Here is a 23,673-nt window from a genome sequence, read left to right on the forward strand (position 1 = left end):
ATGGCTGAATCAGAATCTCAGGAAGGAAACTATGATAACAGGGGAAACAAGGTACAGAACTCCAAAACGGACATGGAGGAACTTCTGGAGAAAATGGAAGAACTAACAGGTACAGGTCTTTATTAAGAATGATAAGGATTTTTATACTAAAGACACTGAATATTTTTTTTTGTATTTTTTCTGTAAACTTCTATGTGATAGAAAGGTAATTAAAACAATCACCATCAACTAATGCCCTCGTGTTCTTAATTGTGAAAAAGCATGCAAATAATTTAGATGGTTCAAATGACTCAGAATTAAAATTCAATCAGTGATGCATGCTTAGTTCAAAGTGTTGGTTAAAAACAGAAATACTACTAAGGTGTTTAATGTAAAAATATTAAAATATATTAAAAAATGAGACTTAATTCTGAAAAATGGATACATATCTCCTCTCAGGTCAGTGTTCTATACTGAATTCTTGGTAAAATAAAAGGGAAAGTACATAAGTAGGTAAACACATAAGTTTAGTATATAAGTGCTAAAACTATTTGCTCAGCTTTATCAGATACTCATTATTTCAAAATCAATTTCATTATTGTCCTGGTTTAGGGCAAATTTGGGAGAAAACCCCTGAACAGGGTCCCTCTGGGGAACAAACCCAAATGGCCCGTCCCCCAACTTGTCCGGGAAAGAACTTCCTCAGAGAAAAGTGGAAAAAAATATTTATTTAACAAACAAAGTGCCCACAAGCACAAAGAATGAATGATATGAAACAATAAAACTTTTCATTGTTTTGAAGAGATGATAAATTCAGAAAGTCCCTGCTGTGGATAGCTCAGCTCTCCCAGTCTCTTATCCATCCCTCTGGAGGTCCAGGCCATGGTGGGCCCCTCAGGTGTGAGCTCCTCTGGGTTTTTCAGTCCAGAGCACTTTTAAACAGTCCCATGAAAAAGGGGAAAAAAAACATTCCAGGAAGCTTCTCTGCTTCAGCTAGCTAAAACTAACTAAAAGCAAAGGAGGTTTCTGTCCCGTTGCTGGTCTGTGCTTCAGACGAACCCACAGTCCAGGAGAAGGAATGCAGAGGAGTGAACAGTTTCTCCAAAACAAACTGCGTGCTTCTTTCCCCACTTCACTCCCAGAACCAGTCTTAAAGGTACAGAACTCAATATACAGCACAAACAGAACAGATGACTGGGGATACAAGCATCATAAAGTCACCCTAGGACAATTATTTAAGTAACGGATTATTTCAAGATCAATTTCACTACCTAAGTTGTCCTTAAAATATTTCATCTCCTTGTTGCAGTCTCCTTGATCTTACCCTTCCTCACTTGACACAAACTGTAACTCATCTGGAGGGAGGATTCGCTATATAATATTCATATATTTTAAAACACTCTCTTGACCCTTTCCATTTGATTACCTGTTTTGTTGTCATTTTTAGGTGAAGTGTCCATCCCCATTTTGTAATTTACGTCAATGTACTTCCATTATGAACTATTTCAAGGCATTCATAAAGAAGCGATAATGAACAGCCTGTTTAATCTTGAGTTTTACTGTAGGCAGCTTTCATTTTATTTTCCAGCCTTCTCTGAGATCTGAACCGATAATAATTCGTTGTATTAACTGAATTTATTTATTGAATCAGCCATTGCTTTTTCCTGGCCAGAGGATAACACCTGCTGTGTTTGCAGTGCATGCAGCCTGGATGGCCTACGACTACGTACCTATCCAGACCAACGCAGACCTGCACAACGCCATGCAGCACTTGGAAGATGTCTTCTTGATGTGCAAAGAGCAGATGGAGAAGAAATGGCAAGAGGTGCTACTGGAATCTAGAGGTGATGGGCAAAAAAAGGAGTAAATTGAACTCGGTCATGCTGCCAGAATGAGATCCCTTGGAAAAATCACTTAGGTCCTTTTTTCTCCCAGCTCTGAAGGTTTCACAGGCACTGTGGGAAATGGATTGGTTTTCCTCTTGCTAAGAACACTTATTTGTGAACATCTGTGGAAGTGTTTTAATTAGATTACACATACAGCTTTGTATACTTGAAAGTGAAAGGCAACAATGTGTGCATTTGCACAATGCCCATCAGTAATCCTTGTAGTGTTTGCACACACAATTGACACATCCTCTGTTCCTTTTCTCTGGAAGATCATACTCACTCCTTGGTCAATATAACTGGAATTCTTTGAGACCTGAACAATCTGGGGGAGTGGGGAGCAGGGGTGCTATAGAGGACCACCACAGTGGCAGTGCACCAGCCCCTGCCTGTCAAAGAAAACCAAAGACTTGCTTATTTTCCCAAATACAACACAAATGAATTTCTAGATTTGCAGATAGAGTTGGTTTTATTTAGGATTAGCATCTAGGTGTTCAATTACATTGTTTTATTATTTAGATAGGTCATCTATAGTTGATTCATCTTCTTCCACTAGATTTTTAACCATTTCTGTGAACTGGTTTCACCAGAAAGATTGTTCCTCTCAAGCCATCTGAAGGTGCATGAAATAAATTTTTTTTTACCATTATAGACTGCAGTGCGTGTGGTGGCATTGCTGCAGAAACCAAACTAACCATGGTATAAAACATGCTTCTCTCCATATGTTCTTGCTGTATAATATTAGAAAAGGACAAAAAAAAAAAAATTACTTTTTTAGTCAGAATAATAGCAGCACCTTGTGGCCTTTTGTTATACATAAATGAGAAATTTGTTAGAGATGGAAATCACTGCAATAAGGTTTAAGTATCTTCCCTTTTATTAAAATCAGTCTCTTTTAACTAGAAAGTAAACACCATGTAGCAAGTGAGAGCACCTCCATCTCCTCTGAAGAGGTACTTAATGATTTTAATCACATCTAACTGATCCCTGAAAGTTTGCAAACTTTTAGGCTGTGTATTTCTTAGATTAACTAGTCTCAAAATTCAGTCAGAATGTATATCCACTGAAGTAAAAAATATGTAGGCAATTTAACTTTGGGGGGTTTTTGGTTGTTTTTTTTTTTTAATGGCACCAAGTATTTCTAGAGGTATAAGTGGTATAAACGAACTTTGAACTCTACACTCGATTTTCCTGTGGGTAAGTCTTCACTTCTCCCCAAGATTTTCTCTCCAGTTATGTGATGATTACAAGAGGAAAGTTAGGGATAGGCAGCAGTGCTTATTCGTATAAAAACTATACAGCAAGATATTTATTCTTTTGCTATGTTTTTCCTTATTTATTGGGTTATTACCATCTACCCTATTTCAGCCCCCCTACAGCCTGCAGCAGAGCCCAGATAGCCCACACTGTAACCAACTCCTTTATTTCCTGTCACAGGGGCGCACATCCATGAATTTCCAGAAAAAATTAAGTGGAGTAACAGCCCCATCTAGTGCTCACATAACCGCACCACTAAACGGGATTGCTGACATCTCTTAACTCGCCAGCACCCATTTTCTGTGATGAGAAGTGTCGGCAGTTGTGCGCTGTGTAACACTGCAATGTTTTTACCATCCATCGCAGAGCAAAATTTACTGCTCTTAGGTATGCACTGCAGCTGTTGGCAAGTCAAGAGGCTAATGCCCAGGAGTAACCTATCCAAGAGTCATCAAGTGGAGCCATAAACATTTTCAGTATTCAGTTTTAGAATTTCCATTGACAATTTCTTACCAAGAAACAGAGGAGACTCTTACAGAGCCTCCTGTATAATTCTGATGGTTTAAACCCTGCTCGTCTCTCCAGTATAAAACTGAGAGGGGACAGAAATGGAAACATTTACCACATTCACTTAGGCATCTTGACTGCATCAAAACACGTCCTAGAGCTCTGTTTAGAATATTTATTTAATTTACTCCTACTGCCCTTTACTTCTTTATTATAGCATCAATTTGGGTTATTTCAGAAAGGCTCAAGAATCCATATGAGCTGTTTTACCTTTCAGCATATTTTCAAAATTTCAGTCCAGATTCTTGCAGCATTTTTTCCTGAAACTGAATCCTTAACACCTCTATTTACACATGCTATTAAAACAGTGTTCTTTTCTTCTGAACAAGAACTATATCACGTAGGCAATACTGGCATGAAAGTCCCAGTGTGAAATTGACTAATTCTAAGGACCTTTTTGGTCCCACTCACATTTACAAGTCAAAACTTACAGCCAAACATGGAAGAATAACATATTTTGACATTAGTCAGGAAATATAATGAAGCTCTGAGTCTTTCCTATTACATTTTAAAACCTTAAGATATTAATTACTCATCTCAACAGCTGGTGGTATTAAGTAATCAAGATCCCTTTTCTGTTCAGTGCACTGTTGTGCTGCTCTAGGACTCAAAATTCAATCACAGCAGCTTTACTCCATTATTGCAAACAGCACAAAAGAGGAAGTTCAAGCTACCACTTACTTGATATGACCTCCAAAATCTTCTCATACCCTTTACACCTGAGGAGAGGTCCTACTGCCACTTGGCTCATGCAGATGCTTTTCCCTACAACTCTGAACACTTCAGAGCATGGACTTTCTCTCTACGGAATCACAGTGGTGCTGAAGGGCTCCTCAGTTCTCCAAAAAGCCAAACCAGCAAAAAGCAGAACGATGTCTAAGGCCATGGCTTTGAGTTCAGGATCTGCAAAGATACTCTCTAAAAAAGCCACAACAAATAACAGTCTGACATCCACAGCTGACTTCACAGCCTTTACCACAAACTAGGTAGCACAGGCTTTATTTCCCAAGTTTTTTTTCAACAGAAAATGTTTTACTTCCAAGGCATTTGTTGCACCTGTGTAGTTCTTCCATGGCAGCAACACTGCCCAAGACAGAACTTACAGTACACCTATCTCTCCAGACTGTGAATGCCTTGTATTGCAATCATGTTTAAAAGAAGCAATGCACAAAGGAAGGCCTACAAAACTCCTCAAAAGCCACAGGGAATGTTTTTTGCAGCACATTAGCTGCTCTGCAAATTCAAAATCCATGAAGCTAAATGTCTTTTTAAGAAACCAAACCAACACAACACAAACTAAGCTCTCATTTGAAATTCTGCTTGAGGCAAATAACCCATAGCCTTATTTACAGGTACACAAGCTCCAGCTGTCAAAGAAAAATGACCCTCATTATTGAACACCAGGTTTATATTTTTTTCCTGGCAAATTCAGCTACAAAGAGCTTAAGAGGCCTAGCAAAGGAACAATTTATGCACAGCCCAAGACATCTAAAATGTAATTTTAGTAAGTGCTTTAAACTTTGCTAGAGTTAAGCTTATATTTTCATAACCAGGAAATTAAGGGATGAAGTAGGTTATGTCAGTCACTGGCTTCCATTTTATACAAACATTCTTAGTTGAGGCAGGACAGAAATAACAAACAGAACTCAATGCTAGGACATTACTTGCATCTCTCCCTCACCTTCTCCATTCATTAAAAAAAAAAAAAAAAAAAAAAAAAAAAAAAAGGCTAGTTAGGTACTTTTGTTAACCTGATTCCATGTGACCTACATTTTTGCAGAGATTAAGCCTGTCAAATCTCTGAAGGAAAAAAACCTGTTGAGAGCAGTTCAAGCAGTTTTGTGACAAGTTCTGCAGTAACATTTCAGTATTTATGAATGTCCTGTATCTGGTTGTTACAGTGAAATCGTCAACTTCTCCCCAATGTGCCTGCACATTTAGTTTGTAACAAAATTTAAGCCTAAAAAGGTTTATCCAGCTTAAGAAATTTTAAAAAGTACCATTACTTATATTTTCCTGACATCATCGCATTTTATTTGGTGTCATATTCATCTTCCAAATAAAGATTTCTTCCTCAACCAAGCCTATGGCTTTCACTTCCCAACTCATTAAGAGGTTCCTAATCCCTCACACTTCAGTCAGCTGTAAGCAGTGCAACTCAGGCACCACTAAGCCTTTTCCCACTCTCCTTCTCCCCAGGGCAAAGGCAACAGGGTGCAAGGGCCCTTCCTCACCTTCCCAGAAGCTGGAAGCAAAGGGATTTCGAGTGCAATTATGTCCTGCACTCTCTGCTTAATTCCTGAAGAGTAACAGGAATATTTGTTTGAGAAACAAATAGACTTATCTAAGGTTTAGGTAACAGCAACTGAGAAACAGCGTGAGAAACGCTGGACTAAACAATGAAGGACACAAGATATGCACTCCTATTCAACAGCTGGAAGCTGACTGATAACACCTGGAAGACAGCCAAGGGAGAAACATTAAAAAACACTGACATTTTAAGACAGCTCAGTACTTTGCTCATTAACACGAGATGGCACAGGTACTGAGATTTTACTGGTTTGAAATAAGAAAGAGTGGAGAAACCAGTCAAACATTATTCAGAACAGAAGCTTGGACAAAGTTGGTAATTACTACACCAGTGTCCTTCTTGAGCAGAGTCTCAGAACTTGGATTCTACTGTTTACAGAACACAAAAGCCTAGCAAAACAGATGAAGAAAACACCATTCCAGGAACTCATTCCACATCCCCCAAACTCTGGCCATGAGACAGTAACAGGAAAACCCAACCATTAAACATCATTAGAGCCAGAGGGAACAGTGTGAAGTTACAGCTCTGTTTTGTGCTTTCTTTGAAGAAGTTATTTTGTATTAAAGTATATCCACCTAACCATGCTCAGGTATCATCCAGCAAGACACACCAAAGAGGCAGCTCTCTTTCACATATAAATGCTAAAGCAACAAGATTAAAATAATGAATTATTTTAAAAGCAAACATGAATAAACACACTAAAGCAGATTTTTTGGTAGTTGAAATCACTTTTATTTGTGAGGAACGTCACCCATGCTGCACAGTTTCAAATAGATCTTAACAAGGAACGCGGTAGTTTGTCCTCCCCACGTCCTGCAGTGAACAGGACTGGCACAGAAAAAAAAACTCACACTTGGGAGGTTTAGCACCAGCATCCAATAAAAAAAGCATTTTATTTCAATTTTAGTTCTTTGGTAGGTTTTTTTTCCCTTTTCAGTTTGATACCAAAAGAAAAATTGAAAAAAAATCAATACTAGCAAAACAGTGAAATTCTAGGGAAAAAAACCCCAAAAAACAAAAAGCCCCACAGTTGCTGTTGAAGCTAGGGAGGTTGTTCTTTCTGAATCTCGCTCTCTCTCTCTTCATGTATCTATCCTGTAGGCGTTCCCTGGATCTCAGCTGCTGGTAAGTTTTCTTTTACATTTTAGTATTTCAAATCTTTGCTTTCATCACCACTGTTGACAATTTATTGCTTGTGTGTTTCTTTGGTGTTACTTTTGAGTTGTACTTTAGGACACCTGTTGAAGAGCCAAATGTTAAAAAAAAATGCAGTTTAAGTTTCACTTTCTCAATAAATAGATGAGATGCCAAATGAAAAGAGAGCTATAAAAGGCAGGATAAGTCATCTGGCTTATCCTGTCCATAATCATAATCTTCCTAAAATAAAATAACTTATCAGCAGATGCTATTACTATACAGACCAGAGAGCTTCCTGGAAAAAAAGAAATCAATTATAAACCAAAACTTACTTTGTGACAAATACAGAGGCAGAGGGGAGAAAGAAGAGAAAAAGCAGCATCTTGGTTTGCCTCTGCAGCACTCTCAGAACTTATCACAAATATCAAGCCATACATAAGGGGATGTGGCCAGAATCCTAGAAGCATACACACTCTGCTTCCATTGGAAAACAGGAACTGCCCATATTCCTTACCTGAGCGATGGTAAAGGTGCCTGGGGAGCCGGACATTCATTACTCAGCACCACTCTGCTCTGTCACTGGAGCAGGATTTTCAGCAGGTGTTTCAGTTGCCTTTGTCTGGGACACAACAAACTCTTATTATAAGCAAAGGTTGACCTCCACGCCCTTCCTCTCTTCAGTGGTACAGCCAGCATAATGCAGGTTTTAAACCAATCAAAAAAAATTAATTCCAGGAAATATTAAATTTTAGTGTATTTCCTGTAATTGAGTATTACACAGCAGATTCTGTCAAGGGAACACCTGAAGTAGACACTGAATGAGAAACCTTCCCTCATTAAAGTAGAATGTGTGTTTGCAGTTTCCTGAAATTATCTGTTTCAGAAAAAAGCTCAGGAAAGGGATATAGAACTTTCAAATCCATCTCTCATGCTACGTGCAGAGTTAAGGTTTATGGAAGCAGGAAAACACAACTGTTTCCACTTCAAAACTAGTTGTTACAGTCTGACCCCAATTAAGAACTACCCAGAAGCAAACCCTATCTCACTGCTTGTTCCTTTTGAGGATAAGGTGCTTATTCTCTAAGAGGGTCAGAAGAAGCAGGCAAGGAAATCAGTGAGTCAGATGTGGTCATCAGACTTACCCAACTCATGAACACATTTATCAAAAACTCACACATGGCAGACAGTCTTGGGCTTTCACCCCGTTAAAACCTCTGCTACGTACAATCATAAAATGGTTTGGGTTGGAAAGGGACCTTGAAGATCACCTCATTCCATTCCTCTGCCACAGGCAGGGACATCTTCCACTATCCCAGCTTGCTCAGAGTCCCATCCAACCTGGCCTTGAACTCTTCCAGGGATGGGGCAGCCACAGCTTCCCTCAGCAACCTGTGCCAGGGCCTTACCACCCTCACAGGGAATTTTTTTTTTTCTCACATCCAATCTAAACCTTCTCACTTTCATTTTAACTCATTGTCCCTTGACCTTTCACTCCAGGCCCTTGCAACATTATTGCCTCATCCTTCCCTTCAGGCACTGCAAGGCCACAATGAGGTCACCCCAAAGCCTTCTCTTCCCCAGGCTGAACCACCCCAATTCCCCCAGCCCTTCCTCCCAGGAGCGGCGCCCGTGGCTCCGAGCGGTTTGGTGTCTGTACCTCTTTGCCCTCCTGTGCCGGAGCGCTGGCCGGGCGCGGCCGGCGCCGGTAGTTGTAGGGGCGCCTGTAGCCGCGGCGCAGCGGCTGCTGGCCCATGGCATTGGCCTCGTGATGGTTCTCCTTGTTCTCAGCCTCTCCAGTCACCGGGGCGGGGCGCGGGCGAGGGGGCCCTCTGAGAGGGGCAGAAAGAGGTGTTAAGCATGAAAAAAGCCCAAGAAAGGTTAAACTACAGGAATTTTAGCCTAGCAAAACTTCCCATAACCAAGTATCATCCTCAACAGTTTTGAGTGCTAGCAAGCCATCCCTTCAGGATTTGGCTGGCATACGGTTGGGAAAGGAAAGACAAGGGAAGTGGGTATCTCTTCACTGCTGAAGCTACCTCACCATATTCTGCTGGCTATCCTACAATGAAGATGCAGCTAGCCCCTCTGAATTGCTGCTAGCAGAAGAAGCAAGCCAGTAGTGGCCACACAGGCTGATTATGCCAAGTTGGCTTTGGCATGGCTACGTAACAGACCAGTCCTGTTCCTTATTAATGGTGCAGTCCTTGCAATCCTCCTCACATCTACCTGCAAACCATTCCTGGATCTTTTTTCTTTGTCTCATGTTGCCCCCCTTAACCAATTAGGAAAAGCACCTATCACAGGTGAGATTGACCTCATTAACACTAAGCTATCAAGTCCATGTTCTTGATGTATACAAGAGCATTTCACCTTATTTCTAGAATAAACAATATTTATAAACTGCCAAAACACAGCCAAAATCCAGTTCCCATTAGCTACTCCCCAGCTACCTAGTCCCAAAAACCAATTTAGCTTTTCCAAGGGAACCTAACAAAAGTGTCACTGGATTTAGTGACCATAAACAAAAGCAATACCTGCAAATTCAAACAAAAGCATCATACACTGATAGGATATATAATTCCTCTCATAGGAAAATTGCATCAGAAAATCACAAGTTTCCCTTAGTCATGAACAAGTTACTCAGCCTGTGATTCAACCACATGACGTGCAAAAGCCTCACTGGACTTGCTGTGGTGCTGTCTCTGACTGCCCAAAACTAATGAAGACTTTCAGGATGCCAACAAGCAGCAAGCATGAGTACTATCTCATTTCCCACAGTCCTAGATAAAAGAGCCAAATTGAACATGAATATTCATAAAGAGAAAAGCTCAAAGTAGAGGTGGAAAGATTTAGACACAGATGCCAAAAGGATAGATCCATTGTGCATGGAACAGGCCAGTCATTCCAAGTAAGAACAACCTTGTTTTCCCTATCAAATTCAGCTTGTTGCTGCTCTTGCACTGTTATTCACCTCTAACTTTTTGTTTTTGAACAGACATGCACATGAAAAAACGGGCATTACTTCATTTTCATAGTTCATCTCTAAATTTAGTGTTGGAGTTTGACTTCATAATCTACTTGATAGACAAGGACAATATGAAAAGGGGCAACTGAGTGAATGGCAGACAAACCAGCTCCTTGAGGACCTTTAAAGGTCATCTGTCCAACCTCCTTCAACCAGACCAGGTTGCTCAGAGGCCCATCCAACCTGATCTTGTAAGGGGCATCTACCACCTCTCTGGGCAACCTGTTCCAGTGTTCTACCACTCATAGTAAAAAAAAAAAGTCTTTCATCTATTTGTTCCCTTTTAGTTTAAAACCATTACCCCTCACGCTAACACAACAGGCCCTGCTAAAAATTTTATCCCCATTTTTCTTATACACCCCATTCAAGTACTGGGCAGTCACACCCCTCAGCCTGCTGGCCATGCTGCTTCTGCTGCAGCCCAGGATATCGTTGGCTTTCTGGGCTGCAACTCCACATTTACCAGCTCACACAGAGTTTTCACCCACCAGCACCCCAGCAGAGTCCCCGATCAAGGATTTGGTTCATTACTTGTCCAAGAAAGTATGAGTGCTCAGCTGGGAGGACATGGACACTGCAACTACTCACTTCAATATACTGCTCAGTTGTGAGAAGTAATGGGATGCTAAGATTTCTTTGCCCTTTCTGGGCCATTCTAATTCTGAACATACAAGCACAGGAAACAAATTTCTCTAAGTAATTAAAAGGTTTCTCCCTGTCCCTACCACTTGCATATGTGTTCCCACACTTGGAAGCCTGTACAGAACACAAAAGCATCTGAGTAACACGGCAGAGCAACTGTACAGACCTGCGATAGCGGGGACGGTAGGTAGGATTCCTGTGCACTTGCTGAAGTTGTCCTCCTTCTGTGACCCCTTCCTTGATTTCTCCCTCACCGCCCTGCTACCAAAAGAAAACAGAAGGGTTGTATCTGACAGGCAGTATATTAACCATAACCCTGAATGCAAGCTCAAAAACAATCTATCAGTACAGAAACCCCAGCATATTGGGTAAAAAGAAGCAGTAGATTCTCAAAAGGCTTAAATTTGGGCCTTTGGTTAAGATGAGGGCAAAACAAGAGCCATCAGTGCTGCCCTTGCTCCTCACAAACTAAGAAGCTGTTCTTAGAAGCATTCTCTCTCTGATGCATATTAAGTGCACTTCACTACATGAAATGCACTGTTATGGAGAGGCAGCTACCTCAGGACAATTCTGTATTTGGAAAGCTAACAAAGACATCACAGAGAAACTTGCCACAGACCACTTCATAAAGTGAAATTCTACACAAAGCCCATTCCACAGGAAACCCCCACAAAAACATAAAGAAATTTTAAGATACAAAACACGCATTGCATCACATCAAACACTCTTTCTACACAGTCTTTTCAATCTTTCAGAGATGCAGTGGTTATCTTTCCCCTTCAATTGTTAATTGATAAAGATGCATGTTGGTTTGGGTGGTTTGATTATTGCTTGTGGTTTGTGTTTTAAATGCCAATCATCAGTAATGTCTGTTTTTATAAAATGTTACATGACTTACATTTCCTTATGTACTATTCTCCCCTTTAAAAGAAGCAGTTTAAACAAGATATCTAGAAAGATATCTTCTGCATCTGATCCAGTAGGAAGCAAAAGCTGTAGCCTCCTGGCAGCCCTTAGTAGTCTACCTTAAATTTCACAGGTATCCTTCCCATTCTGCACAACCATTTTAATCAACATGACCATACACAACTAAAAACCCCATAATCATCTGCGATGCTCTCTCATGTATAAAACTGATCAGGATAACTAAATATTCAAAGGAACTAGGATAGATAGTAGGAACAGGTAGTATTTGACAGCAGTCAATGTATAATTGAGAGACTCAGAATTAAAAAAAATACCTCTTCTCAGTTTATGACAGCTTTATAGTACTTATCCATTCCACAATATCAACCTGTTCTGGTTTTGTCAAGATGCCTTGTACACCATAACTTAAAGGTTTATTAGACCTACGTTGCATGGTCAGAAGTGCCTCAGACAGGTGATAAACAGCCCTGCCAGTACTGTGCGTGGCAGTAGCAATCCAGGGAAATTGTACTCACACTCCGAGGTGGGCCCCGGCGTCGGCCAAAGTAGCCCCGCCGATAGCGGCGCCGGTCTGCAGCGTAGCGGCTGCCTTCCACGGGGACTCCGTCTGGACCAGTGACATTCGCTGCTTCTGCACCCTAAGAGGACAAAAGAAAGGCAGCCAGCGTGGTGTGAGAAAAGAACAACCAGCTACAGGGAGAAGATGAAATGGGAAAAAGGCTTCTTTGCCCGAATTCCAAGCTACAGTGATTCCTTTCTCCTGCACAGGGCAAAAGGGGGTTTGTTATTCCCAACCCCTTAACCAAGGGATCTCATCATGAGTTAAGATACTGAATTCCTATTCAACAGGCCAAGTTCAGAGGAGGAAACAAGAAGGAACTGACCGAAACAAAAATAACCCTCAAAAAATGACCAGGAAAGTACAAGAATAAGGAAATTGAAAGTTCTTACAGTTATTAAGCTACCAGACCCCAAGAAAAATTGTTCAGGACAATACAGGCCTCAGTTAATAACTACTGGGCAAGCTGTAGGCTTCAAATATTCTCTCAAGTAACAACTGCAGATTCTAGAAGCATTAGGATGCAGTTTCATAGTAGTTTTGATACATCAAGAAATATGCCTTAATTAAGCCTTTAAAAACCAATCTTCCCCAGAAGAGCAGCATGAATGCCACCAACCCAGTGACTAACACATCAGACAGAGACACAGCTACAATTGTGTGTGATGTTATCTCTGCTGGACCACACCCTGAGGCTCCATGATCTCTCACCTTCTCTCCCTCGACCACATCAAATTCTACAGTTTCTCCATCGCCAACACTGCGCAGGTACTTCCGTGGATTGTTTTTCTTTATTGCCGTCTTGAAAGGAAGATGCATTCAAACATTATTTTATGTTACTTATCTTATATATTCATAGCCCCATAGATAAGGGAAGAGCAGTATTTCTCTGCTACAATTCCAACTCTACACACCAGAGCAGTCACCACACTAAGGTATTTCAAATACAGATGTCTCTTATTTCACAGGCCCATCAATACTCAGTTCAAGGTCTCCTCTTTTCTCACTGTTTATGAGTTTATAAATCAGCTGCTGCCCCAGGATCTGCTCTGTCCAGCACACTGAATATGGAAATTGTTACAAATCTCTGCATGAACAGAGATCATACTCAGTGTTTGATCTCCTCCAAGCTGTACTAAGGCAGCCCTAGCAGAAAGTGTGACCCCTGCCTTCAGTCATTAGGAGAGCTGTAGACCGTCTAAAGAGAACTCAAGATCCAGAGCATTTGTGTAGAAGCATTAACTACATGGTATCAAGGCAAGTCACAGTAACTATAAAAAAAAATTACTGTAACTCTGGTGTAACAAATTAGCATTTTATCTAAGCACTGTAAATAAGACCCCAAATATTAGGTGAGTCTGTGATAACACAGTAATAGTACCAGAACAGACAAATGCAATCTTAGTCATCTCCTGAACAGAAACCCCAAAGTAATACAATAATAGCTATGAATAATAATACTATTATTGTTGTATAAAAATAACAATATGGGTTTGGATCAAAGCCAGTTGTACACCTCAGACTCACAGGAAACACTCAAACCTCCTGGAGCAATTTTCAGTCTGTCAGCTACAAACACCTTGCTTGTACTCTGTGGAGTATTTCTAGGACTCCACAAAAGACTGTTAGCCAGGCAAGCCTATGGTCTGTCCATTAGGCAAGGCTTCTCAAACTGGAAGATGCCAGGGAGAAGAGACCAAGACATGCACTGTACAAGCTAATCCAGTAGCTATTTCCTTGCTGAAAGATTATTATCTTGCATTAGATTATTAAAGACCAATTCACATTAAGTTTCCTGATGCGGGAATCTTTACTTAGCAGGAAGGAGGGAGGTGCAGAGCCAGCAGAGAGAAACACAGGGCATTAATCCAGCTTAAGAAATGGGATGTAGGGCAGAAACAGAAGAATCAGTTTTCCTATCTGCCTGCAGCTCAAGGAAAACCACAGAATGACCATCAGTGGAGTTGTTACCTTTGCATAGCAACAATATTTAGTCAACAACAGCCCCAAAATGTTTCCAGCTGAAGGAAAAATTTATTCAGTTTAAAGCTTATCTTGACTTGTCTAGGAAACCTATTTTTCTTGCTGCTGAATACAATCTCCTTTGAGATTCAGGTAACAGACTAGTATGTCCTTCTAGCCATACCTTTCCCTATATCCTGCAGCATCCCTGAATAGCCTGACAAAGGATGCAAGACTGTACATACTGTTACCATCAAAGTAAAAACATCCCAAGAGGCTTGGGGTTTTTTAATACAGAAAGAGAATGAGCCGTTCAAGTCAATTCCCTGGGAAATTACTTTAGCAAGCAGAGATGCCACAATTATCTCAAACAACTTTGTTTGCTTTCTGCTGACTTTTTAGTGTAACTGTCCATTTCTAAAAACTAGATAGAAGTGTTTGCTTTTCCAGAAATGTTATATACTAGTACTAAAATTTTTAATCTGCAAAGTTAATGATTTAGCATGATTTGTACTGAAACAACTGACTAAAACTTGTAAGACTTGTGCTTTGCATGTAATAGAGATGTCAATAAACTGTATTTCAAATTCCTTCCCTGTAAGTGCAGAAGAAAAAAGGACTAACAAATTTCTTTTCAGCAGAGGGTATACTTAAGAATGATGAAACTCCTCAAATATCCTTCAAAAAGCATAATGGAAGATAAAAGCAACAGTATTCCACATGTTCTGTTCCCAGTTCTATGGGCAGAAACTTCAAGAATCCAGATCTGCAATTGCCAACAGGAGGTAGAGGATGAAGTAGGCTGGAGCTTGTTTTATAAGGCAATCAGGACATCTTCGAGTAAATCCTAGAAATCCAAGCAGAAACTATACGGCTTTACTACTTCAGCTGCAGATACACATCGCTGAAATAAGCTTCTAACAAGCCTAAGCTCTAAGCTTGATGAAAAGACTTTTACTCTGTATATCCAGAGGGGAGAGAGCACTTATTCTCCCTGTTACTGTTTACCAGCATCCTGCAGTCTCCAGCTTCTGATTCAGAAGACAGATGTTTCATATTAAAAGACAGCACTCAACAACAAAGCCTTTTTTTCCCCAGTGGGAACACTGATGAACGGGCAGCCAGAAGAACCTCCAGAGCTGGTTCAGGTTCTTGTTTGAAAGAGTCCTTTCCATACTCTCATACCACATCATCAGCACATCCAGCATTGTTCCAGTAACAGCCAAAATTTGTTACACCGATTCCTGGTGCAGGTACTTCAAGCACCTACGTGCATTATCGACACAATCCAGCAAAGAGAAAGACATTAATTCTTCCTCACAGCTCATTAATTTAAACTCTACCTAAATGTAACTGCTCTGGCTGCTGACACTTTTCCTGTTGTTAAATTGCAAAACCCATTGTAGCTGACTGACACAGTGCCCTGGACAGCACCTTGCACCTACCAACCAGACAATGATTGATGCAAGGTGAAGAACTGCCCTTCCCCTTGCCTGGGGCCCCTGCAAAACAAAGGGTTAACTCAAAGCAAGCCATGCATGCCCTAAAAAGAAAAGCATTTTAATCTGTACTAGTTATAAATAGCATCCAATAGCCAGACACCAAGCACTAACCCCCATTCCAATCATGAGATCGGCCCCGTTCCCTGCAGATGCATGCAGGGGAGGCAGGGAGAGGCTGTATCTATTCAACCAGGTCAGCCTTATTCTGAAGGGATTAGGAGTGTAATCCAGCCCCTCCCCGGCACGAGGGAGGGGCAGAGCAGGCACTATCAGCCCAGAGGGAGCTTCAAGCAGGACGTTTCTCACAGCATGGATTTTCCTCCCTCGTAGGATGACGAGGGCTCCATCAGGAGCTCCAGCCAGAACGTCCCAGGATCTGGGAGTGAGCACATCCATGTACAGGATGAGGAACATCTGACTGCAGCCAAGCCAGAGCAGCACTAGAAGCATCTATTCTGCCATGCTCGGCCTGCCAAGAGGTTTAATCCGATGCAGGCCTGCACATGACGTTTATTATTTCTGAAACAAAGCCAGTTCTGCTCACCCCAAAAGGACTTCAGCCACAGGAGATGGGTAATACCCACCCCTCTCCACGCACACCCACCAGTTTACATTTAGGGGAATAATGTTCTCTGCAGGTGAAGGAGACAAAACAGCACAGATAACACTAGCTTTCTGTTTGGGTCTCAGCTGCCAGCCTTCCCAAGCAGAACAACAGTGAACCATGTTATCCGTCATCAGCACAACAGCCATTTTCCAGGATACCGTCTCACAAGTATCAAGGAAACCTCATTTGTTTTCAAGGCAGTGCTGCCTATCCAGAACATGTTTCTCTTCCAGAACTGTTCTCACCCTCCTTTGGACACAATCCCATCACACCACAGATGGGTCAGCATGCCCACAGCACAGGCTGCTAAGGAAGGAAAATAACCATCAAGAATCAGTATGTGCATTGACAACTCTTACTCTCAAGCCCACCAGCTGAACCAGGAACATATAGTGTGCACACTTCCAAACATCATTTTCTCTCACAACAGGCACTAGATTTATCCCCTTCCAGCTTTGGATAATGGGTGTACACCCTGTGACCTAGAGAAACAGTTACCACTGTTACCACAGTTACTACTTTTTAGTCATCAAGACAAGAGCTAAACTAACTCTCAGTGTTGACTCATCAGCTAAAGACATATGCACATATCCTCATTCTCAGTGACCAGTTCTGGGAACAAACTTCCTGGCCACATTTGATAGAAATACTGTCACTTATGCCACAGAAAAAGTTTATGCTTTCAAAGATCACACAAGCCTGCAGACATTTTATATGGGACAAACTCTAGGGGCAAGGCTGCAGTTTCTGGTGAATGATGCAAAACCAGATCTAAGCCAACTAATCAGCTGACATCAGCATGGAGACAGCATCCTCTGTCTTGCCATTATTTGCCTGCAACCTGAGAGTCACAGTATAAACTTAGAACAGTCTCCTGACAGCTCAAGGGAAGTTAGCCAACAACAGGCTGCTGGGCAAGCTCTCTCTGCTTGGGCACACAGCCTTTCTCCTCTTCTGCCTAAGAGCAGCTGTCTCGTGCAGAAACAGCTGATGGCAACCCAGGCTGGTCAAGAGCCAGACTAGATCACTTTCTCTCCAATACCAAGAAGGGCAGACAGAGCAGACCTGCAAGTGAAAAGGGTAGGAAGAACCAAAAGACACAAGGAGCACAAAGAAATAGGGGGAAGGTCAGACAACAGTAGCAAGGTACTCACAGAGGAGTCATCTCACCAAGAGGAGACAACCAAACAGAAACCACACCAAAAAAACCAAATTAATGTACAAAATAGAGCACACAAAAAAGGGTTAAGAAGGGTTAAATTACCTAGCCCTTCATAGAGAAGGAAAACAGCCTAATATTTCTCCCTGAAAGTTTCCATATACACATCCACTCAAGTTACATGCAGAAAACATTCTGAGAAGCCAGGACAAGGCTGGGTAGCTATTGCAGAAAGCTGCATTAGAAACCTATCATAGTACACATGTCTAAGCACAATTACTGCTGTCTTACCTGATGAACAAACACATCTTCTTTGGTATCATTTCTGTGAAAAGAAAGTGAGAAGTTGTAAGAGCTCAGACTAAAGAGACTTCACTAGAAACCCTCCTTCTTTCAGCTTGTAGCACATGCCCTGAATTCCATCCATTCTGTCTAAGCCTATGCTACGAACACCCTGCTCTGAACATCTATGGTCATCTGCTTGAGAACAGAAAAGGCTCCAGGGCCCTCAAAAGTGTGAGAGGACAGGGGAGGTTCTCTGTAATCTTCTGGCAAACATTCAGTGTTTTCTTTTTATGCAGAGCGGAGTTGATGACTGGACTGCTTGTTTTTCACTACTCTAACTCCCCAAAAGCACTTCCAGAGGGACTGGAACCTGAGCTGTTACTGCAGAGGTCAAACAAGACTATCAACAGGACTGGCCACAGCTGTTAACAGAGATCTCCTTTCAGTGAAACTCAAAGCAACCAGGCACAAGAGGTGTTAGAAGAGCCCACAGCAGGAGGACCCAGACATGAACGTGAGGTTTTCTGGATTAGGCCAGACAGTTCAGGCTTCCACATGCAAAACACAAAGATAAGTCTGAGACCTTGAATCTGTGTTTCCATACAGTAAAAGAGAGCCTAAGCCCTGCCATCTGTTCACTCAATTCCTTCTCAGCAAACAGAACAGGTGGGTCAAAGAGTTTGTGAAGATACTGCATAATCCCAAATTTGTTGTCCTGGATTGAAGCAACAGTAGACTTCATGTTAGGAAGAAAGCTAACAAGTTATTACACCACAACCAGGTGAAGGCTCTTACATCAACTGCTATTACAGATTTTAAGAGGACTTCCTAATTAAAACTTTTCTTCTAAGCTTATGTAACACTGGATAATAACCTCCAGAGACTGAGATTAATACCACACCACTACTGTCTTCAGACCCATGAACATGGGGTCTTCTATCCCCTTCTGCACTGTCCAGCTCACCCAAATGTATCTGATGTGTAACAGCTTGCCAGGTATGTTTTTTGGAAGACAAGTGTTCAGCATGCAGCAGTTTCATTCCTCGAAAAAGCACACAAGACCTTTAGGCCCCTCAACCCCAAAGATATTTCAGCCTTAAAAGCCAGAGTTTCCTCTGGTAAATTAGAAGCATGGATCTTCTGCACCTACAGCTGTTTGGATTCTCAATGCTATTCAGAGGTTTGTTTGGGCCCAAAGAAGAGGGGAAGAAAACCAGAAGATACAAAGAGAGAATTTCTATGAGACCCAGGCCTGGCATATTTTCAGTGAGATATTATCAGAGAATCTCCATGTGCATCTACAGGAGATATACTGACCAACGAGTTAACACTTGAAGTTTACCCAAAAGTACTTTGATTGGGGGCTGAAGTTTTGAGGAAAGAGTGCCTGGCCTAAGATGACTATCAACTGCAAGAACTTGTAGTCAGGTCCTGAGGTCTCTGTTGCAATTAGTAACACATGCCCTATCACATGTACTATGAATCTTAGCACAGCATAAATACAACTATCAGAATTTAAACATACCTGTTGATAAAGCCATAGCCATTTCTGACATTGAACCACTTGACTGTGCCAAGAACTTTGGTGGCTGGAAAGAAAATTACAGAAGTTAATCTAAAATATAAGAAAGTACAATAATATTATATAAATACTTCTATAACTGCATATGAAATTGCAACCAGACTTATTCTTAACACTCATAGTGTGCCTTGATCTCCCACTTCAGTTCATTCTAATGCAGTAACAAGATGCAGTGCTTTAATGCACTGTTCTTCAGCCAAGGGTCTACCACACAGCACAAGACCTAGCTCTATCTTCCAAACTGACCATCCATCCCTTTTTTTATTTCTTATCCCAGAAACAGGCAGCAAAGCTGAAAATCCCACTGCCACTCATCACTTCTCTTAAGGTTAGCAACTAGACATGAAACACAGCTGAAGGAAGTTGTTTAAAATTCTTCTCTTTCACTTACAGCTACCCCTCTTTCTTCCTTGGAAACCAGAACTGCCCAAAGAAGCAGTATCAAGTACTGTGCAACCCACTCAAGTGGAAAGGCAGCACATCCTTATTCTGGAAAAGCTCCTTCTTGCATTGTCAGCATCACACTAACCAAGTAAGACCCCACAAGACTCTTTGTTTTTAGTACTCCTACTGCTAAGATGATCTTTGATTGCTTAGTTACAAAGTGACCAACTTCATGTTCCATGATTTTCAGGATCAAGGCAAGCTCCTGTCTCAACAGTAAAACAGCATCCACTAAGAAGCCACACTGCAGTGTCTTATAGGACCTGACAAAACCTGTTTCTCCAACTTACAGGAATGTGTAGGAGGAATTGACAGTGTTGGAGGCAGCTCAACCCCTCCTTACCTCACAGCATCTGGATGGACACCACAAACTCGTACTTTTCAAACCTCAAGTAAAAGGAGAGTTTTAGTCTCTATAATTTAGGAGTTGTTACTTGTTAACACAGCTTGATTACAACTACCCAAGCAACCTGTGCAGTACTTACTTGAAGAGTCTAGTCACCTACAGATGACTGCTTACTAAAAACCTCACATAGGTGTTTTGGGGGTGGCAGGAATCCAAGGGACAATTAAAAGGAAAACAGACTAGAGAATCTCCAGTTTAGAAGTCCAAGCCACTCTGCTAGAGGCAAGAGCACACTGTAAATTGTTATCTCCATCTATTCTACACCTGTATTCTTTTCTAAATATTCACAGTTAGATGACAGAGCTAGCCAGACCTTTGATCTCACGGAGTCTTGCCAATCTCATACACCCCTCAAATAAGAGCATCTGACAGCAGCAGCGCATTGTAGCACTGCTGCTGTTATTACTGCCAATAACAGGCCCTTTCAGAAGTTAAGATTTTGGTCTCCTTTAATACACTTTTTAGTAGAAAATGTTCTCATTTAGAAGCAGTGAAGCCTTAACTAGACTGAGGTATTACCTAGAAAAAAGGACTCTGCCTAGTACAACACATTCCCAAGAATTCTTGTTTACTGGAACAGAAAAACATTGTTTTAGTAAACAGTGTTCAGCACCAGTATTTATAGCTGTGCTTCTAGGTTTAGTTTCATAGAGACAACACCACATACAGACATTTCCTGTTTCCACAATGGCACTGGCTACAAGAGCTCTCTGCACTCACACGAGTCAACAGGAGGGGACGGGGGAACACAAACACTGCCAACAGTACCTACAGGTTTCAGCCTGCTTTGAGAAAAAATGCCAGTACCACTCAACATCATCCTCTCCCTCCCCTGCAAAACAGCTTTGGAATCTGTTAGCCTACTTCAACCAGATTAGGAAGAAACCCAGGAAGCATGACAAAAGCCCTCAGAGGGGTCAAGAGGCTCGGGAAGGAGAGGCAGTCAAAACTCACTCTGTGGCCAGCTGGCTGCTGCTAAGTGGAGGCGAACGCACACAGTTTGAAAACAACTCTGTTCCAGGGGAGAGCCTCCAATATATTCCCCCTAAAACCATGTGCTAGAGAAACATTATTCCTAAAATACTAGAAACATTAGAGAGATACTACGCATCACTGCAGGCCAAAAGAACCTCAGACAACAGCATGACACTGAACATCCATGGCAAGGAGGAGGACAAGCCCAGAGGAAAACATGATAACCAGTTAAACTGATGAGTCACGAAGGCAGCGACGTGCTGACGTACATCCCACCAGCAAGTAGAAGCCCACATATTTCTACAAGATGCTGTACTCGGATGCTATCAAAGGAAACAATCATCAGCCACTCCTACCCATGACAAAACAGCCTTTTAATAAGGAGAGCCAAAGCTTCCTGTGACCAGGAGCAAAGAGAAAGCTGAGTAACCTTTATCCATATTCCTAGAAGTCAGACAGCTGAATGCCTCAAGCAAGCATAAGACTTTGCTTCTAACAGGATCTTCGTAAAAGAAGGCTTAAGTGAGCATACCTACCCAGGTGACCATTAACAGGGACATTTGAGGTGGACTTGAACGTAAATCCATTTGCAATTAGCATTTACAGTGATCACTTTCCTCATCATTGCTAATAAAAACCTTGCCTAGCAATAAGGCCATTTTGCAAAGCCATCACCACGGCGGTTTTCCTTTTCCTGCTAGTTCAGGAAAGGCACTTCCACCTTCACTTCCCCCCACCCCTTCTCTCCAAGCAACACGAATAGGTGAGCAAGGTAAAAACACTACCAGGAATGAAACAAGCCACATTAAGGCAAGAAGCAGCCAGTTACACCATCAGATATAGATGTACTGATTCCTGTGTACTAATTACTGACAAATGAGGTAACAGGGAAAAAAAAAGAATCACACAAGCTGTGCCTCTGACCTCTGTCTTGCCAGAATTCTTCCTAACTCCACTCCAGAGAAATCCTTTACTTGGCTTCTCTTTCCTGCATCAAGTCCTCAGTCTTCTCCTTCGGAAGAAAAGGTCCTGTGTATCCTTAAGGAAATTTGGGACTCTACACTGTAAGTCAGCTTCAGCTTTGCCTTTGCCAAACCCTCAGAAGTTACAGTTAGTACACCCCTATCGGCAGCAGTCTGCAGATTGAAGTCTTGTCCTTTTCAACAGGTTGCTCCTATTTAACCACAAGGAAAAAGAGTCACCCTTGCTATGCACCGGGCTTGAGCACCGGGATGACAACACGGCATTTCGTTTGCATTTTTACTGATAGTAAAGTAGAAACTAAACCCCGCCCTTAAAAAAAACAAACAAAAACCCAAACTCAAAACAAACAAAAGTCACTAAACGTGGAAGCATTACTAAAGCAGTATTCTTTACAAACAGAAAAGTTGCGCCAGGACCTTAACATTAAAGAAAGGCACACACGGTTTTTCCAGCAGCCCTCCGCGGGGGAGATGCCGCCGGCAGGTGCCGGGAAGAGGCTGCGCCGGGCTGTGCCGCGCTCGCCGTCCCGCACGCTCCGGGCCGATGAGGCACACGCGGGCGGCCGCCCAGCTCCCGAGCGCGTCACGGCCGGCGCCGCACGGCTCCCCCGGCCCGCGGGGGAGGAGGAGGAGGCGGCGGCCCGGCCTGACTCACCGCGGGGGGGCGAGCGCGCCGGCCCGGGCGGCGGCCGCGGGCGGACCCCCTGCCCCGCCGCAGGTGCGCCGCCAAGTTGGGAGCGGGGCCCGCTACTCACCCAGCACTTTCTTCTTCGACTCGGCCGCCGCGGTTGCGGTTGCGGCGGCGGCGCCGGGGGCCGCCTCGGCGACAGCCGCACCCGGCGCGGCGGCGCTCTTGGGAGCGGAGTCCGGGGCGGCGGGCGCGGGCGGCGCGGCCGGGACGGGCGGCGCGGAGGGCGCGGGGCTGGCGGTGCTGGTCTCCGGCGCCTCGCTCATGGTGCCGGGCGGAGGTGTTGGGTGCTCGGCCGCGTTCGGTCTTACTGCCCCCAAAATGGCCCCGCCGAAGTTTTAACACAGTCAGCGGGGGCCGGCGCGGCACGCGCGCCGCCTCATTAGCATTTAAAGGAGCCGCGGCGGCAGCCGGCGGGCGGCGTCGGGAGCGCGTCCCGCGCCGGCGGGCGTGGGGCGGCACGGCGCGGGATGGAATGGGATGGCATGGAATGGCATGGAATGGCATGGAATGGAATGGCATGGAATGGCATGGAATGGAATGGAATGGAATGGAATGGAATGGAATGGAATGGAATGGAATGGAATGGAATGGAATGGAATGCACGGCACGGCACGGCACGGCACGGCACGGCACGAGGAGAGAATCTACAATCTACAACTCATCGCACGCAATCTACAACTTCTTCGTGAGGGGAAACGGAGGGGCAGGCACTGATCTCCGCTCCCTGGTGCCCAAGGACAGGACCCAGGGAACAGCTGGAGCTGTGTCAGGGGAGGGTCAGGGTGGA

General features: G+C 42.9%; 2 protein-coding genes across 3 annotated transcripts; one reads left to right on the forward strand and one right to left on the reverse strand.

Annotated features, from left to right (window-relative positions):
- Positions 1-1,846, forward strand: SYCE3 (synaptonemal complex central element protein 3). Its single transcript, XM_040063148.1, has 2 exons — positions 1-109; positions 1,677-1,846. The coding sequence occupies exons 1-2, from the start codon at positions 1-3 to the stop codon at positions 1,844-1,846; spliced, it is 279 nt and encodes a 92-aa protein (XP_039919082.1).
- Positions 1,847-6,708: 4,862 nt separating this feature from the next.
- Positions 6,709-23,164, reverse strand: YBX3 (Y-box binding protein 3). 2 transcript variants are annotated; one of them, XM_040061949.1, is made up of 9 exons: positions 22,951-23,164; positions 19,331-19,394; positions 17,812-17,845; positions 13,002-13,091; positions 12,247-12,369; positions 10,971-11,062; positions 8,795-8,966; positions 7,652-7,756; positions 6,709-7,238 (listed from the first exon to the last, which is right to left on the reverse strand). In XM_040061949.1, exons 1-8 carry the CDS (start codon positions 23,147-23,149, stop codon positions 7,691-7,693), a joined length of 840 nt encoding a protein of 279 aa, XP_039917883.1. In that variant the 5' UTR covers positions 23,150-23,164; the 3' UTR covers positions 6,709-7,238; positions 7,652-7,690. The 2 variants fall into 2 exon arrangements, with proteins under 2 accessions (XP_039917883.1, XP_039917882.1); XM_040061948.1 differs by having other exon boundaries at positions 10,971-11,065.
- Between the last annotated feature and the right edge of the window lie 509 nt (positions 23,165-23,673).

The sequence above is a fragment of the Hirundo rustica genome, chromosome 4, assembly GCF_015227805.2.
Source record: "Hirundo rustica isolate bHirRus1 chromosome 4, bHirRus1.pri.v3, whole genome shotgun sequence".
Lineage (NCBI taxonomy): Eukaryota > Metazoa > Chordata > Aves > Passeriformes > Hirundinidae > Hirundo > Hirundo rustica.

Bases quoted from the DNA above. Each gene is read 5' to 3' on its own strand.
- SYCE3 (XM_040063148.1), top strand. From the start codon at position 1: ATGGCTGAATCAGAATCTCAGGAAGGAAACTATGATAACAGGGGAAAC. The intron at 110-1,676 runs GTACAGGTCTTT...CTGTGTTTGCAG, and splicing joins GAAAATGGAAGAACTAACAG to TGCATGCAGCCTGGATGGCC.
- YBX3 (XM_040061948.1), bottom strand. From the start codon at position 23,149: ATGAGCGAGGCGCCGGAGACCAGCACCGCCAGCCCCGCGCCCTCCGCG. The intron at 17,846-19,330 runs GTATGTTTAAAT...TTCTTTTCACAG, and splicing joins GGCTATGGCTTTATCAACAG to AAATGATACCAAAGAAGATG. The intron at 8,967-10,970 runs GTCTGTACAGTT...TGCCCCTCTCAG, and splicing joins TACCGTCCCCGCTATCGCAG to AGGGCCCCCTCGCCCGCGCC.